The 18,876-nt window shown below is 40.1% G+C and overlaps 1 protein-coding gene across 5 annotated transcripts; it reads left to right on the forward strand.

Annotated features, from left to right (window-relative positions):
- The first annotated feature begins 612 nt into the window (after positions 1–612).
- On the forward strand, positions 613–17,071 carry LOC133553559 (B-cell receptor CD22-like). 5 transcript variants are annotated; one of them, XR_009806949.1, is made up of 12 exons: positions 613–685; positions 758–816; positions 900–1,226; positions 3,330–3,551; positions 5,814–6,092; positions 6,200–6,451; positions 9,050–9,134; positions 11,082–11,112; positions 13,747–13,815; positions 16,509–16,702; positions 16,786–16,914; positions 16,965–17,071. XR_009806949.1 is itself a non-coding variant. In XM_061901900.1 (11 exons), the coding sequence occupies exons 2-11, from the start codon at positions 780–782 to the stop codon at positions 16,844–16,846; spliced, it is 1,557 nt and encodes a 518-aa protein (XP_061757884.1). In that variant the 5' UTR covers positions 613–685; positions 758–779; the 3' UTR covers positions 16,847–16,940. The 5 variants fall into 5 exon arrangements, 4 of the variants coding, with proteins under 4 accessions (XP_061757884.1, XP_061757885.1, XP_061757887.1 ...); XM_061901900.1 differs by lacking the exon at positions 16,965–17,071 and having other exon boundaries at positions 16,786–16,940; XM_061901901.1 differs by lacking the exon at positions 16,965–17,071 and having other exon boundaries at positions 13,753–13,815; positions 16,786–16,940.
- Positions 17,072–18,876: the final 1,805 nt, after the last annotated feature.

Raw genomic sequence — 18,876 nt, forward strand, 5'->3', positions numbered from 1 at the left:
ACATTGTAATTCTTGAACAAGGCTGTAGAAAACGGATGGATGGATTAAAATGCATGAGAATGTTTTATATTTTGAAAGTTACATTCAACATTGTGATTACCAGCGGAATTAATCATTATTTATCGTGTTAAGATTTATCTGAGAGCCAGATGCAGTCATCAAAAGAGCCACATCTGGGTCTAGAGCCATAGGTTCCCTACCCCTGGATTAGGGGGTACTTAGGTGGCGACTTGTCCAGGGTGTAGCTGAGATAGGCGACAGCGCCCCCCGCGACCCCGAAAGGGAATAAGCGGTAGAAAATGGATGGATGAATGAATTAAAAACATGTTCACAGGGGGTACATCACAGAAAAAAGGTTGAGAACCACTGTCCCATGGTGTGCTGCGGCACAGTAGTTGAAAAACACTGCTCTAGACAACAGGGTCACTCCGATGTGTTTGTCCATGTTTCTCTCCCAAGTTTTGAACTGAAATTGGGAACCGGCGGTATGGAATCATTCCCAGGCAGGATTTGGCCTGCGGACCGCCGGTTCAACAGCACAAGCTATTCTAAAAAGAGCAAGTTGCTGATTAGGCAATTATACTGGAAGGAAGCAAGAAGAAGACACACCTTCCCACTTCTGCTTTTTTACGGCACTCTGAAACCTCTCCCATTTGAATGTACCTCACAAGAATGCAGGACGCAGGTGAGTGCAGCCTTCTTTTCACATTCAATCATGGACCGTGCTGAATACTGTGGTAGGAAAATGTCTTGTCAGTTTGTTTCAGGTTGCTCCAACAATGAAGAAGAGTTGGATTATCCTGCTATTTATTTCACGTAAGGAACTCACGCCTAAATTCAACTGGTAATAAATATTCCTGTGAATGATATTCACTATTGCATTTTTTTTTCGGTGAAAGATGCATGGAGCGGAGACTGGCGGGTGACCTTCAAGGACCAGTGTGCCTTGGAAGGGACCTCAGTGCTCATCGGGTGCGAGTTTGATTACCCTCGTGGTCATTTAGTTACTTCAGTTGCCTGGTTTAGAGGTCAGCGGCTGTCTGACCGGTGGGTCCTGTATTCCCTGTCGACACAAGTTCGCTTCAATTATGTGGGCAACTCACGGGGAAACTGCAGTCTGGCGATCAATAACTTAAATCGTGCTGATGAAGGACATTACTTCTTTCGTTTCAAGACCGTGTTTAACAGCTGGACCAGCATGCGTCCACTCCATTTGTCAGTGAAAGGTACAGAAACATTTATCAATGATATTTGTGGTGGAATACAGCAGGAAGGGGGTTCATACGGTTAACCTGACACGTGAAACGTGACAAATTGTGGGGGTGGGGTGGGTCGTTTTGTGGAAAATTCCGGGTTTTGACTACAGCAGGGGTGTCCAAAATTGCAGCCCACGGCCCACGGCACATTTAAAAAAATGCTATAACCAAAAAACATAGAAAATAAATATAGGAGCAAACAGGAGATGGTGATGAGTGGGGCCCTTTTTAAAATGCTACTAAAAAAAAAACATAAAAATTAAATACAAGAGCAAACCGGTGCAATGAGAAAATGTTGCAGATTTTACTCTAATAAAACAAACTGTAAAAATAATATATTTAAATTAAATTAAAGTTGGTATGAATTATTGGCCTTTTAAAGGCTCCAACTACTTCACATGAAATATTTCACTTGGATATATATATATATATATATATATATATATATATATATATATATATATATATGTATATATATATATATATATATATATATATATATATATATATATATATAATATATTTTTTACCACAATATATACATATTTTTTTATTCCACTTGGAAATATATATATATATATATATATATATATATATATATATATATATATATATATGTATATATATATATATATATATGTATATATATATATATATATATATATGTATATATATATATATATATATATATGTATATATATATATATGTATATATATATATATATATATATATATATGTATATATATATATATATATATATGTATATATATATATATATATATGTATATATATATATATATATATATATATATATATATATATATATATATATATATATTGTATATATATTTCCAAGTTGAATATTTCATGTGAAGTAGTTGGAGCCTTTAACAGGCCAATAATTCATACCAACATCAAAAAAAAAAATATATATATATATATATATATATATATATCATGAGATTGATCTCCTGATGATTGAGGGAACCCCTCATGAAACAGTTCTGTAGAGATGAAGTGGTCTTGTGATTTTTCCCACACATACATATATATATATATATATATATATATATATATATATATATATATATATATATATATATATTTACACTTTTAGGAGTGGGGCCCTTTTTTGAATACCCAATACCTTTTTCTTTTTTTTTTTTTAAAACTGTTATTGCTCAGAAAACAACAATTAACTAACAGCAAAGTTGTCATGAATTGTTGACCCATTTAAGGCTAGAATTACTTCACATCTAATATTCTAAACAATTTAGTAAATTTTACACGAAAAAAAAATATAGAAAAGAATTTTGAGGACAAAAATGTATTTATTATATTTTAGAACAAGGCTGTAACATAAAAAATTTTGAAAAAGTGAAACGCTGTGAATACTTTCTGCATGCATTGTTTATTGTTACACGTTGCTGTTACTGATTTATCTACACAAGAAACAAATATGGGTTTTGAGTAGATCAGTGGTACCCAAGTTAGGGGGAATTTTTCATTTAAAAAAAAAAAAACACGTTTTTTTATGTTGTTGTTTTTTTTTTTTTTACAAAATAATGTTTTTACTTTATAATACCATATTATAAATTAAAAAACATATTGTATTTTATTTTAATTTTTTTATATGATATTATAAAGTAAAAACATGAGCTTTTATGCCCTTTTTTGAATTAATATGTCAAAAAATAGACCTGAAATTGACCTATAGATATTTAGGCATGGAAAGTAAATAAAAATAATAATACAACTATAAAACTTTTTTTAACACTCACCAAAATTGAAGCGTGCAATATATATTTTATTGATTTTTAAAATCAAAAATAACAAAATTGCCCCCCGAATGCTTTAATTTTTCATTATGCCGCCCTCAATGGAAAAAGTTTGGACACCCCTGCACTAGAGCATTAATTTTGATGTAGATATAACACTTTCCATCATTTTTAGCACACTGCATTGCAAAAATGATTAACCTCTTCATCTCTCACGATATCCGTGTGAACTCCTTCCCTGCTCGAACTCTTAACTTGCATGTCTGGAATATATATATTTTTTTAAAAACCCAGAACTGACAGCTGTTTTGGAGCCAAGTACGGTGACAGAAGGGCAAGAAGTCAGCCTGTCCTGTTGGAGCGGCTGTGCCACGCGGCTGCAGGTAGTCTGGTACCGCGATGGAACACCAGTACCACGTCAGGTTTTCTCGGCAAGCATAAAGGATTCTGGGAGCTACTATTGTACCGTTCTCGGCCAAAAGATCCAGTCGGCCTCTGTGGCTTTGAATGTGCAATGTAAGTAACACTGAGATATCCTTGAGCACAGGGGTTCTTTACCTTTTTTTGACCTCGGGGCCCACTCAAATATTAACTCTGAATTAGTACCGGAGAATTTTAATCGTGTTCTATATTCATATTAACCTACTCACAGATGATATGACGCCATGTGTTATTCACAAAGATTAATATTCATTCAACACATAAACTTCAGGCTTTGGTCAGGCTCGTTAGAAGAATAAGTACCTACCAATTCTACTGCAATTGAAGGCACTCAAAAATAACCGACAAAACACTAGTTTACACGCAATTATGTTGTGCTAAAATAAATAAACTCAATTAATATGGAATATGTTTCTTTAAATAAGCCGTCAATAAAATTAAAGTGCTAATGAAAATACAGCTTGACCACTTTAGTCATAATTTTTGCGCTTGAGAAACTTATCATTACTGCCACAAGTGGTGGAAAAGTGTATTACAGCTGAGAAACCATATTTTTTTGTGGCCCTTTCAGAGGCACAAACAATGGGCCCTGGCCCTATGGTTAAGAAACACTGCTTTAGCACATACAGTACAGTCCAAAGGTTTGGACACACCTCCTCATTTAATAGGTTTTCTTTATTTTAATGACTTTTTACATTGTAGATTGTCTTTGAAGGCATCAAAACTATGAATGAACACATGTGGAGTTATGTACTTAACTTAAAAAGGTGAAATAACTGAAAACATGTTTTATATTGACTTGTCCAGGGTGTACCCCGCCTTCCGCCCGATTGTAGCTGAGATAGGCGCCAGCGCCCCCCGCGACCCCGAAAGGGAATAAGCGGTAGTAATTGGATGGATGGATGGATGTTTTATATTCTTGTTTTTTGTTTTGTTAGTTTTTTTCTCAAAATAGCCACCCTTTGCTCTGATTACTGCTTTGCACACTCTTGGCATTCTCTCGATGAGGTTCAAGCACACCAGTGAAGTGAAAACCGTTTCAGGCGACTACCTCTTGTAGCTCATCGAGGGAATGCCAATAGTGTGCAAAGCAGTAATCAGAACAAAGGGTGGCTATTTTGAAGAAAGTAGAATATAAAACATGTTTTTAGTTATTTAAAAAAAAAAAATTTTTTGTCCATTCAAAGTTTTGATGCCTTCAGTGCCAATCTTTTTTATTGATTGAGACATTTATTAGTAGATTGCACAGTACAGTACATATTCAGTACAATTGACAACTGAATGGTAACACCCAAATAAGTTCTTCAACTTGTTTAAGTCGGGGTCCACGTTAATCAATTCATGGACGTAGTCATGAAAATAAAGAAAACATATTTTGGCCTGTAATGTACGTCCAATTTAAATCTGAACCATTTGGCAGCAATTTGACTCAACAAACAAACTGACAAAACTCAAGTTGCTATGTTAGTGAAACGTCAAATCTGAGTCACTGACTAGACTTTTTGACTCGACACCCATCTTTTTTTAATAGACTTAAATCTTGCTATCTTGGCCTTGTTACTTACTTGCTGTTTTTGCACCAACACACCAAGACACATTCCTTGTATAGTGGGGCAAAAAAGTATTTAGTCAGCCACCAATTGTGCAAGTTCTCCCACTTAAAATGATGACAAAGGTCTGTAATTTTCATCATAGGTACACTTCAACTGTGAGAGACAGAATGTGGAAAAAAAATCCAGGAATTCACATTGTAGGAATTTTAAAGAATTTATTTATAAATTATAGTGGAAAATAAGTATTTGGTCAACCATTCAAAGGAGGTTTTGGCTCAAAATCTCACGATACATGGCCCCGTTCATTCTTTCCTTAACACGGATCAATCGTCCTGTCCCCTTAGCAGAAAAACAGCCCTAAAACATGATGTTTCCACCCCCGTGCTTCACAGTAGGTCTGGTGTTCTTGGGATGCAACTCAGTATTCTTCTTCCTCCAAACACGACAAGTTGAGTTTATACCAAAAAGTTCTATTTTGGTTTCATCTGACCACATGACATTCTCCCAATCCTCTGCTGTATCATCCATGTATCCATTTTGGTATAAACTCAACTCAATAGTGATCATTTTTACCTGACGTCCTTTAAGATCATTTAACAACTTTTTGATGCTGCCTTCATTTGGTTTCCCATGTTATAATCAGAATAAAACACACATTGATCCAGTACTGGTATGGATACCATTGATGATGGATCAAAGATGTACTAACAAAACGAAAACATATTTCCATATGAGTTAAAAAGTTAAAAGGCATTCTCTGAAAATATATATTTTTTCCAATTAGATGCGCCAAGCGACGTTCTGTTGTCAATGAAGCCTGCAGGAGACGTCCTCAATGCGAGCGCAGTGACTCTCGGCTGCAGCAGTCACGCCAACCCACCCGTCCCACAGAGTGGATACAGCTTGTACAAGGACGATCAGTTGATAAGTTCTGGACGCGACCACATCATCTCTCCCCTTCAACCCCGCCACAGTGGACTGTACCACTGTCAGGCCTCCAATAACATCAGCCGGAGAGGGGTCACGTATGTCAGCTCTTCTGGGATGAACCTGGATGTGCAGTGTACAAATACACAAAGTTTTTTTTTTTGTTGTGTTCTCATGTTAGGCCCTAAAAAGTTTTTTTTTGCTTTTTCACATACAAATAAACAAACGCCTTGTTTCCGTCAGATCTGCCAAGTGTTGCTGAGGGCAGCAGTGTCAATGTGACATGCAGCAGCACAGCCAACCCTGCAAACCACAGCCACATCTGGTATAAGTGGACCAACTCCAGCTCCCTGCTCCAAATGGGCTCAGGACAGGTGATGTCTCTTCCCTCCATGGAAACTTCCCAGACTGGAATGTACCTCTGCCAGACCAGGAACCGTCTTGGCGTCGTCAGCTCCACCAAAGTGCTGCTGGCAATGGAGGACGATACTTCTGGTTTGTCCCTGTTGAATATAACAATTGTTAGTGTCATGTTATGCCGTGCTAAGGCCAGCAGCGCTCAAGCATCTAATCCAGGGGTCCCCAAACTTTTTTACTCTGGGGCCGCATTGGGTTAAAACATTTTGCCTGGGGGCTGGGCTGTATACATTTATTTTAATATATATGATAAGTTCAATCAATCAATCAATGTTTACTTATATAGCCCTAAATCACTAGTGTCTCAAAGGGCTGCACAAACCACTACGACATCCTCGGTAGGCCCACATAAGGGCAAGGAAAACTCACACCCAGTGGGACGTCGGTGACAATGATGACTATGAGAACCTTGGAGAGGAGGAAAGCAATGGATGTCGAGCGGGTCCAACATGATACTGTGAAAGTTCAATCCATAATGGATCCAACACAGTCGCGAGAGTCCAGTCCAAAGCGGATCCAACACAGCAGCGAGAGTCCCGTTCACAGCGGAGCCAGCAGGAAACCATCCCAAGCGGAGGCGGATCAGCAGTGCAGAGATGTCCCCAGCCGATACACAGGCAAGCAGTACATGGCCACCGGATCGGACCGGACCCCCTCCACAAGGGAGAGTGGGACATAGAAGAAAAAGAAAAGAAACGGCAGATCAACTGGTCTAAAAAGGGAGTCTATTTAAAGGCTAGAGTATACAAATGAGTTTTAAGGTTGAAGTTAAACTTAAAGTACCAATGATTGTCACACACACACTAGGTGTGGCGAAATTATTCTCTGCATTTGACCCATCGCCCTGGATCACCCCCTGGGAGGTGAGGGGAGCAGTGAGCAGCAGCGGTGGCCACGCCCAGGAATTATTTTAATGATTCAACCCTCAAATCCAACCTTTGAAGCTGATTGCCAAGCAGGGATGTAATGGGTTCCATTTTTATAGTCTTTGGTACGACTCGGCCGGGGTTTGAATTTACAACCAACCGATCACAGGGCGTATATATATATTTATAGATATACGTTAGGTCAGGAAAAAACACAGAGGTTATTTCATCCCTACAAACCTGTTTGGCAGGCTTCCCTGCTCGTCAGGGGATTTTATAAAATCCCTTCTTCTAATGGATTTATTACAATCTTTGCAAGCTGGGTAACGTTTGCTCTGGTCTCGAATAACATGGTAACGTTTGCTGTGGTCTGGAACAACATGGCACACATTCAGAAATGCAGCCAATAGTACATACAGATAATTTGTCATAACACATGCAAATATAAATTAAATATACAGAGGACACAAGTAAAATACATACAATTAACTCAAATATGGCTTCACGGTGGCAGAGGGGTTAGTGCGTCTGCCTCACAATACGAAGTTCCTGCAGTCCTGGGTTCAAATCCAGGCTCGGGATCTTTCTGTGTGGAGTTTGCATGTTCTCCCCGTGAATGCGTGGGTTCCCTCCGGGTACTCCGGCTTCCTCCCACTTCCAAAGACATGCACCTGGGGATAAGTTGATTGGCAACACTAAATTGGCCCTAGTGTGTGAATGTGAGTGTGAATGTTGTCTGTCTATCTGTGTTGGCCCTGCGATGAGGTGGCGACTTGTCCAGGGTGTACCCCGCCTTCCGCCCGATTGTAGCTGAGATAGGCGCCAGCGACCCCAAAAGGGAATAAGCGGTAGAAAATGGATGGATGGATAACTCAAATATACCTACAAATGAGGCATAATGATGCAATATATACACACACAGCTAGCTAAAATAGCATGTTAGCATGGGTTATTTGCACTCCATACAAGTCAATAACATCAACAAAGTTCACCTTTGTGCATTCACACACAGCATAAAACGTTTGGTGGACAAAATGAGACAAAGGAGGAGAGGCATAAAACTCGTCTTTCTGTGGCAGCGACGGAGAGAGTTGTACAGGTAAACCAACTACGGTGACTTCAAGGACCGCCAAAATAAGTCAGACAAAACGGCGCTGGCCAAATAGTGTCATCAGTGAAGCATAAACGCAACCATATTAAACAGTGGGCTTACTAACAATTAGGGAGGTTTGTGTTATGTCTGTCCTCCTACAGAAACATTATTAAAACAGCAAATATATTTCTCCCCCACCTTTTTACATTTTTGAAAAATCTCCCGGGAACTACTAAGGTGGTGCTAAGGAGCCGCGTGTGACCAGAGAGGCGCGAGTTGCGGACCCCCAATCTAATCGATAGAAAAGTGCTACATGAATCTAATCCATTATTATTATTACAGTAGTGTGGTTTCTACTTTTAGGTCTGTGTGGTATGAAAGGAGTAAAACATCAATACAGAATTAGTTTTTCGATGTGATGTGTGTTGAAACACAGTGCTCTTTGAGCTTGAAATTACAAGCAACACACACAACATCAGCACCAAATTCATAAAATCACTAGTTGATTCAATATTATTGAAAAAAAAATGATCTTCAAAACATCACAACGTTTGCCACAACTTTCTGAAAAAGCTGCCGGTAATTCAGGCAACAACAAACGCAAGAGCGTGGAGGAGATAGCAGGAGACAGGCCTCGTGCAGTGGTCAGATTTTACATTCGACAACCTTCTCACAAACTCCACTTTTACCAATGTGATTTGTTACATATCTCCACAGGTGGTCGGAGCCTCCAAGTCCTGGTGCTTGCTGGACTCGGGGTGTGTCTTTTTGGGATACTTGTGATAGCTCTTCTTTTGCTATGGTAGGTGGGAGTATGGCTCAGCGGTTTTTATCCATATTACTCACAACCCTTAACAAGTGCGGCTATTTTTGGATATCCTCAGCGAGGAATTTTTCAAGCGTTGCATATTGTTTGGGGCCCCTCTTGCCTAAAATGACAGGGCTTCACATAAGTACATAATATATATATTTATATATTTTTTTCAAATATATTTTATATACAAACCCTGTTTCCATATGAGTTGGGATATTGTGTTAGATGTAAATATAAACGGAATACAATGATTTGCAAATCCTTTTCAACCCATATTCAACTGAATGCACTACAAGACAAGATATTTGATGTTCAAACTCATAAACTTTAATTTTTTTTTGCAAAGAAGAATTAACATAGAAATTCATGGCTGCAACATGTGCCAAAGTAGTTGGGAAAGGGCATGTTCACCACTGTGTTACATCACCTTTTCTTTTAACAACACTCAATAAACGTTTGGGAAACGAGGAAACTAATTGTTGAAGCTTTGAAAGTGGAATTATTTCCTATTCTTGTTTTATGTAGAGCTTCAGTCGTTCAACAGTCCGGGGTCTCCGCTGTCGTTTTTTACGCATCATAATGCGCCGCACATTTTCGATGGGCCACAGGTCTGGACTGCAGGCGGGCCAGGAAAGTACCCGCACACTATTTTAACGAAGCCACGTTGTTGTAACACGTGCTGAATGTGGCTTGGCATTGTCTTGCTGAAATAAGCAGGGGCATCCATGAAAAATACGGCGCTTAGATGGCAACATATGTTGTTCCAAGACCTGTATGTTCCTTTCAGCTTTAATGGGGCCTCCACAGATGTGTAGGTTACCCATTCCTTGGGCACTAATACACCCCCATACCATCACAGATGTTGACTTTAGAAATTTGTGTCGATAACAGTCTGGATGGTTCATTTCTCCTTTGATCCGGATGACACAATGTCGAATATTTCCAAAAACAATTTGAAATGTCGACTCGTCAGACCACAGAACACTTTTCCACTTTGCATCAGTCCATTAGATGATCTCGGGCCCAGAGAAGCCGGCGGCGTTTCTGGATGTTGTTGATAAATGGCTTTCGCTTTGCATAGTAGAGCTTTAACTTGCACTTACAGATGTAGCGACAAACTGTATTCGGTGACAGTGGTTTTATGAAGTATTCCTGAGCCCCTGTGGTAATTTCCTTTAGAGATTGATGTCGGTTTTTGATACAGTGCTGTCTGAGGGATCGAAGGTCACGGTCATTCAATGTTGGTTTCTGGCCATGCTGCTTACATGGATGGATTTCTTCAGATTCTCTGAACCTTTTGATGATATTATGGACCGTTGATGTTGAAATCCCTAAATTTCTTGCAATTGCACTTTGAGAAACGTTGTTCTTAAACTGTTTGACTATTTGCTCACACAGTTGTGGACAAAGGGGTGTACCTCGCCCCATCCTTTCTTGAGAAAGACAGCATTTTTTGGGAAGCTGTTTTTATACTCAATCATGGCATCCACCTGTTCCCAATTAGCCTGCACACCTGTGGGATGTTACAAATAAGTGTTTGATGAGCATTCCTCAACTTTATCAGTATTTATTGCCACCTTTCCCAACTTCTTTGTCACGTGTTGCTGGCATCAAATTCTAAAGTTAATGATTATTTGCACAAAAAAAAAAAAGAAAAATGTTTATCAGTTTGAACATCAAATATGTTGTCTTTGTAGCATATTCAACTGAATATGGGTTGAAAAGGATTTGCAAATCGTTATATTCGGTTTATATTTACATCCAACACAATTTCCCGACTGATATGGAAACAGGGTTTGTATTTAAATATTAACAGAAATCCATTCGTCACTGGTCGTAGCGACTTAATTTCCAGCTGTTATAAAATTGACATAGTAGAAATATTGCTATGATAATGACAATAATATTGTTTTATTCATTTTATCCCTGTGATAGGAATAAACTGAGGAACAAGGCCGAAAAAAAGGTAAGTGTCCTTCATGCCAGCCATCAAAGCGTGGCTTTTTACACCAGGGGTCGGCAACCCAAAATGTTGAAAAAGCAATTTTGGACCAAAAATACAAAAAAGAAAAATCTTGTCTGGAGCGGCAAAAAATTAAAATCCTTGTATTACGTGTTATAATGAAGGCAACACATGATGTAAGTCACTATCTTAGCGTACTATCCATCTAAGGCTGACGCAAATCTTTGTTGACAGAAATGTTGTATTTTTAATTTTATTCTACATATTTTTGTAACATTGGAAAACATGAGTAAAATGGAGGCTTCTCACAGGATAAGATAACTTCTGGAAGTTACTGGCTTAGAATGTCCAAAGTTATAGATGTGTGTCTTCAAGTTTAAGGAAACAACAGGCTGTCTTCTTCTATTGGATTTATTACAATCTTTTTAAGCTGGGTAACATTTGCTGTGGTCTGGAACAACATGGCACACAAACAACTATCAGAAATGCAGCCAATATTACATACAGATAATGTGTCATGAGACATGCAAATATAAATTGAATACGGAGAGGACATCCATCCATTTCCTACTGCTTGTCACTTTTGGGGTCGCGAGGGGGTGCTGGAGCCTCAGCGGCATTCAGGCGGAAGGCGGGGTACACCCTGGACAAGTCGCCACCTCATCACGGAGCCAACACAGATAGACAGACAACATTCACACTCAAATTCACACACTGGGGCCAATTTAATTGTATTCTACATATTTTTGTAACATTGGAAAACATGAGTAAAATGGAGGCTTCTCACAGGATGAGATAACTTCTGGAAATTACTGGCTGAGAATGTCCAAAGGTATATAGATGCGTGTCTCCAAGTTTAAGGAAACGGCAGGCTGTCTTCTTCTAATGGGTTTATTACAATCTTTGCAAGCTGGGAACTTTGCTGTGGTCTAGAACAACATGGCACACAAACAACTATCAGAAATGCAGCCAATATTACATACAGATAATGTGTCGTGAGACATGCAAATATAAATTAAAGACGGAGAGAGGACATCCATCCACTGCTTCCTCATAGGAAGACGTGTTGGTGGGATTGAGGAGGTCTTCGAAGTATTCCTTCCACCTATCCACAACATCCGCAGTTAAGGTCAGCAGAACACCATCCGCACCATACACGGTGTTGATAGTGCACTGCTTCCCCTTCCTGAGGCGGCGGACGGTGGTCCAGAATCGCTTCGAAGCCGTCCGGAAGTCGTTTTCCATGGCTTCCCCGAACTCCTCCCATGTCCGAGTTTTTGCCTGACTGCTGAGCCGGAAGGCAAAGCTCTCAATTTACCGGGCGATCTACGTTCCCATCCTCACCTATGGTCATGAGCTTTGGGTCATGACCGAAAGGATAAGATCACGGGTACAAGCGGCCGAAATGAGTTTCCTCCGCCGTGTGGCGGGGCTCTCCCTTAGAGATAGGGTGAGAAGCTCTGCCATCCGGGAGGACCTCAAAGTAAAGCCGCTGCTATTTCACATCGAGAGGAGCCAGATAAGGTGGTTCGGACATCTGGTCAGGATGCCACCCGAACGCCTCCCTATGGAGGTGTTTAGGGCACGTCCAACCGGTAGGAGGCCACGGGGAAGACCCAGGACACGTTGGGAAGACTATGTCTCCCGGCTGGCCTGGGAACGCCTCGGGATCCCCCGGGAAGAGCTAGACGAAGTGGCTGGAGAGAGGGAAGTCTGGGTTTCCCTGCTTAGGCTGTTGCCCCCGCGACCCGATCTCGGATAAGCGGAAGATGATGGATGGATGGATGGACATCCATCCATTTTCTACTGCTTGTCCCTTTCGGGGTCGCGGGGTGGGGGGTTGTGCTGGAGCTTATCTCAGCTGCATTAAGGCGGAAGGCGGTGTACACCCTGGACGAGTCGCCACCTCATCGCAGGGCCAACACAGAGGACGTACATTAAATGAGCTTAATTATACCTAAAAGCCAGGCAAAATAATACAATATGTACACACAGCTAGCCTAAATAGCATGTTAGCATCTATTAGCCTGGGGCGTCATAGCTCGGTTGGTAGAGTGGCCGTGCAAGCAACTTAAGGGTTCCATGTTCGATCTCCGCTGCCGTTAAGTCCTTGGGCAAGACACTTTAAACCAGTGCCACCCATACTAATAAATGTAACTTAGATATTGGGATTGACTATGTAAAGTGCTTTGAGTCAGCAGAAAAAAATCGCTTTATAAATATAATTCACTTCACTTCACAAAGCTTGCACTCATGTATTGACCAAATATGCATGATTAGCACTTCAGCGAATAAATAACATCAACAAAGCTCACCTTTGTGCATTCAAGCACAGTATAACACATTTGGTGGACAAAATGAGACAAAGAAGGAGTGGCATGAATCACGTCTTTCTGCGGCAGCATTGGAGAAAATTTGTACATGTAAACAAACTACGACAAGTTCAAGGATCGCTGAAATTTGTAGGACAAAACGGTGCTTGCCAAACTCATCAGGGAAGCATGTATAACATAAACATTGGGAATGAAAACAATTAGGAAGGTTTGTGTCATGTTTGTTCTCCCACACAACACATATTTAAACAAAAAATATATATTTTTCTTCGTCTTTTTGCATTTTCACATATTTCTGATGGAGGTACAGGGAGCCACTAGGGCGGCGCTAAAGAGCCGCGGGTTGCTGATCCTCGCTTTAAACCAAGCACAGGTATGAAACTCATTTCCATTGTGGGCCACGTTGCAATACCAGTGCTTTCAATTAAGCCACTTGTATGTGCGAAACCATATACATGTATACTTATTACACAATTGCCCCTTTCATTTTGAATTTAATTATCATATTGCATGCCAACAAACTGATGGGAAAATTGTGTTTGCAAGTCAAGGTGACAAACAAAAAATAAAGTTCATCTTTTCTAGAATTAATTTTAAAAAGTGTTTCAATGACAAAATAAATGTTTGGAATGGCCTTTTTCATCAACTAATATTGGGATTGTTTATCCATCCATCCATTTTCTACCGCTTATTCCTTTTAATGGGGTTACGGGGGGCGCTGGCGCCTATCTCAGCTACAATCGGGCGGAAGGCAGGGTACACCCTGGACAAGTCGCCACCTCATCACAGGGCCAACACAGATAGACAGACAACATTCACACTCACATTCACACACTAGGGCCAATTTAGTGTTGCCAATCAACCTATCCCCAGGTGCATGTCTTTGGAGGTGGGAGGAAGCCGGAGTACCCGGAGGGAACCCATGCATTCACGGGGAGAACATGCAAACTCCACACAGAAAGATCCCGAGCCTGGATTTGAACCCAGGACTGCAGGACCTTCGTATTGTGAGGCAGACGCACTAACCCCTCTGCCACCGGGAAGCCCAATATAGGGATTGTTTTCAGTCAAAATTGAAACACACATTGCAAAAAATGACAGAATGCCTTATTGACACACATTTCCAGGTTTTTGCAGGCCACATAAAATGATGTGGCAGGCCAGATCTGGCCTATGGGACTTTGAGACACATCATTTTATGTGGCCTGCAAAAACCTGGAAATGTGTGTCAATAAAGTACTTTATCTTTCCTTAATAAATGTACAGTATTGATTATTTCCATTTTGACGGAAAAATATGTGCACATTATGCAAAGGTATATATTTTAAGATTTAACATAATCCAATAATGCAACAAAAATATCATCATACATTCCGAACATTTATTGTCGAAATATAAATAAATACATACAAAATTTCTGCTTGACTCGTGATTTCAAAACAATTGATCCATCAAATTGTACACATTAAAAAGTGGCACAAGAATATTTACCGCAAAAAAAGGCTGTTTAATTTGTTTGTTTCCATTTGCAGTAATACTCTTTAAAAACAACAACAACAGCAACCCCGTCACCTATTTTTCATTTTCCATTCTTAAAAATGTTGTACTGTTTTTCTACTTACAGAAATATGCTTTAAAAAAACACAAACTGTAAATTTTGTGGTAAAATACGGTTGAACCAAATGCCGTTTTTTAAATTGTTTTTATTTATTTATTTATTTATTTTTTGTGGATGTAAAAATATACATAATAGTCAAATAATATGGGTAGTTATGTATTATTATGGGGCAAATCCTTACACACATATATTCGGTGGAGCAAAAAAGTATTTCGTCAGCCACCGAGTGGACAAGTTCTCCCACTTAAAATGATGACAGAGGTCTGTAATTTTCATCATAGGTACACTTCAACTGTGAGAGACAGAATGTGAAAAAAAATCCAGGAATTCACATTGTAGGAATTTTAAAGAATTTATGTGTAAATTATGGTGAAAAATAAGTATTTGGTCAACCATACAAAGCTCTCACTGATGGAAGGAGGTTTTGGCTCAAAATCTCACGATACATGGCCCCATTCATTCTTTCCTTAACACGGATCAATCGTCCTGTCCCCTTAGCAGAAAAACAGCCCCAAAGCATGATGTTTCCACCCCCATGCCTCACAGTAGTCTGGTGTTCTTGGGATGCAACTCAGTATTCTTCTTCCTCCAAACACGACGAGTTGAGTTTACACCAAAAAGTTCTATTTTGGTTTCATCTGACCACATGACATTCTCCCAATCCTCTGCTGTATCATCCATGTATCCATTTTGGTATAAACTCAACTTGTCGTGTTTGGAGGAAGAAGAATACTGAGTTGCATCCAAGAACACCACACCTACTGTGAAGCATGGGGGTGGAAACATCAATGCTTTGGGGCTGTTTTTCTGCTAAGGGGACAGGACGATTGATTCGTGTTAAGGAAAGAATGAATTGGGCCATGTATCGTGAGATTTTGAGCCAAAACCTCCTTCCATCAATGAGAGCTTTGAATGGTTGACCAAATACTTATTGTCCACCATAATTTACAAATAAATTTTTTAAAATTCCTACAATGTGAATTCCTGGATTTTTTCCCCACATTCTGTCTCTCACAGTTGAAGTGTACCTATGATGAAAATTACAGACCTCTGTCATCATTTTAAGTGGGAGAACTTGCACAATCGGTGGCTGACTAAATACTTTTTTGCCCCACTGTATCTATAGTGACTGTTACAAGCGGCCCTCTTGTGGCAGGCATTACTGCGATGTATCTTTGTATCGTTTGTAACTGAGCTACTGTGTGGAACAATTTCCCTTGTGGATCATTAAAGAGTGTTTAAGTCTAAGTCTAAGTCTACGTGGCCCTCAATGCATGACACCCCTGCTTAGAAGCATCCATTGTGACTAGTTATGTGTTTTTCATCATGACCACTCATACAACCACAATGTACCAAGCTTACGCACTCAACATTAAACAAATAGTTTGTGGTTTTGCACTGTGCAGCAACTAACCATTCGCTACTGTTGAACCCCTCAATCAACACAGGTTCCGGCCCAACATGTCAGCCCTGCAGCCTCTGAAAATCAACACGACAATATTTACGCCAACGTCAGCTTGTCAACGCCGCCCACTCATCCTCCACCACACATACTCTCCAAGCAGCAGCACGCTATTGATGAACATGACGAGGTTACTTACTCAACAGTCACCATCAAAGCCAAACATCGACAAGAATCAAGGTGCAGTTTGTAGTAAAAATATTACTTAGTTACAATATGGATGCTTTTGGAATAATACTTCCTTATTCTTGTTCTATCCACAGGTTCAAGATGGAGGAGCATGACGAAACAGTGATATATTCCAATGTGGCTAACTCCAGCTAAATCATAATTATTATATTATTAGGGTATCTTTGTAAAGTTACAAGCTATAGAAAATGGATGTGTATATGTATATATATATATATATATATATATATATATATATATATATATATATATATATATATATATATATATATATATATGCAGTACAGGCCAAAAGTTTGGACACACCTCATTAAATGCGTTTTCTTTAGTTTCATGACTATTTCAATCAATCAATCAATCATTGTTTACTTATATAGCCCTAAATCACTAGTGTCTCAAAGGGCTGCACAAACCACTACGACATCCTCGGTAGGCCCACATAATCAATCAATCAATCAATCAATGTTTACTTATATAGCCCTAAATCACTAGTGTCTCAAAGGGCTGCACAAACCACCACGACATCCTCGGTAGGCCCACATAAGGGCAAGGAAAACTCACACCCAGTGGGACATCGGTGACAATAATGACCCAGTGGGACGTCGGTGACAATGATGACTATGAGAACCTTAGAGAGGAGGAAAGCAATGGATGTCGAGCGGGTCTAACATGATACTGTGAAAGTTCAATCCACAATGGATCCAACACAGTCGCAAGAGTCCAGTCCAAAGCGGGTCCAACCCAGCAGAGAGAGTCCCGTTCACAGCGGAGCCACCAGGAAACCATCCCAAGCGGAGGCGGATCAGCAGCGCAGAGATGTCCCCAGCCGATACACAGGCAAGCAGTACATGGCCACCGGATCGGACCGGACCCCCTCCACAGGGGAGAGTGGGACATAGAAGAAAAAGAAAAGAAACAGCAGATCAACTGGTCTAAAAAGGGAGTCTATTTAAAGGCTACAGTATACAAATGAGTTTTAAGGTGAGGCTTAAATGCTTCTACTGAGGTGGTATCTCGAACTGTTACCGGGAGGGCATTCCAGAGTACTGGAGCCCGAACGGAAAACGCTCTATAGCCCGCAGACTTTTTTTGGGCTTTGGGAATCACTAACAAGCCGGAGTCCTTTGAACGCAGATTTCTTGCCGGGACATATGGTACAATACAATCGGCAAGATAGGATGGAGCTAGACCGTGTAGTATTTTATACGTAAGTAGTAAAACCTTAAAGTCACATCTTAAGTGCACAGGAAGCCAGTGCAGGTGAGCCAGTACAGGCGTAATGTGATCAAACTTTCTTGTTCTTGTCAAAAGTCTAGCAGCCGCATTTTGTACCAACTGTAATCTTTTAATGCTAGACATGGGGAGACCCGAAAATAATACGTTACAGTAGTCGAGGCGAGACGTAACAAACGCATGGATAATGATCTCAGCGTCTTTAGTTGACAGAATGGAGCGAATTTTAGCGATATTACGGAGATGAAAGAAGGCCGTTTTAGTAACGCTTTTAATGTGTGCCTCAAAGGAGAGAGTTGGGTCGAAGATAATACCCAGATTCTTTACCGTGTCGCCTTGTTTAATTGTTTGGTTGTCAAATGTTAGAGTTGTATTATTAAATAGAGTTCGGTGTCTAGCAGGACCGATAATCAGCATTTCCGTTTTTTTGGCGTTGAGTTGCAAAAAGTTAGCGGACATCCATTGTTTAATTTCATTAAGACACGCCTCCAGCTGACTACAATCCGGCGTGTTGGTCAGCTTTAGGGGCATGTAGAGTTGGGTGTCATCAGCATAACAGTGAAAGCTAACACCGTATTTGCGTATGATGTCACCTTGCGGCAGCATGTAGATGCTGAAGAGTGCAGGGCCAAGGACCGAACCCTGGGGAACTCCACACGTTACCTTAACGTAGTCCGAGGTCACATTGTTATGGGAGACACACTGCATCCTATCAGTAAGATAAGAGTTAAACCAAGACAGGGCTAAGTCTGACATACCGATTCGTGTTTTGATACGTTCTAATAAAATATTATGATCGACGGTATCGAAAGCAGCGCTAAGATCGAGGAGCAGCAACATAGATGACGCATCAGAATCCATCGTTAGCAATAGATCATTAGTCATTTTTGCGAGGGCTGTCTCCGTCGAGTGATTTGCCCTGAAACCGGATT

Source organism: Nerophis ophidion, linkage group LG05 (genome assembly GCF_033978795.1).
Source record: "Nerophis ophidion isolate RoL-2023_Sa linkage group LG05, RoL_Noph_v1.0, whole genome shotgun sequence".
Taxonomy (NCBI): domain Eukaryota; kingdom Metazoa; phylum Chordata; class Actinopteri; order Syngnathiformes; family Syngnathidae; genus Nerophis; species Nerophis ophidion.

Bases quoted from the DNA above. Each gene is read 5' to 3' on its own strand.
- LOC133553559 (XM_061901900.1), top strand. From the start codon at position 780: ATGAAGAAGAGTTGGATTATCCTGCTATTTATTTCAC. The intron at 817-899 runs GTAAGGAACTCA...TTTCGGTGAAAG, and splicing joins TATCCTGCTATTTATTTCAC to ATGCATGGAGCGGAGACTGG. The intron at 6,452-9,049 runs GTTTGTCCCTGT...ATATCTCCACAG, and splicing joins AATGGAGGACGATACTTCTG to GTGGTCGGAGCCTCCAAGTC.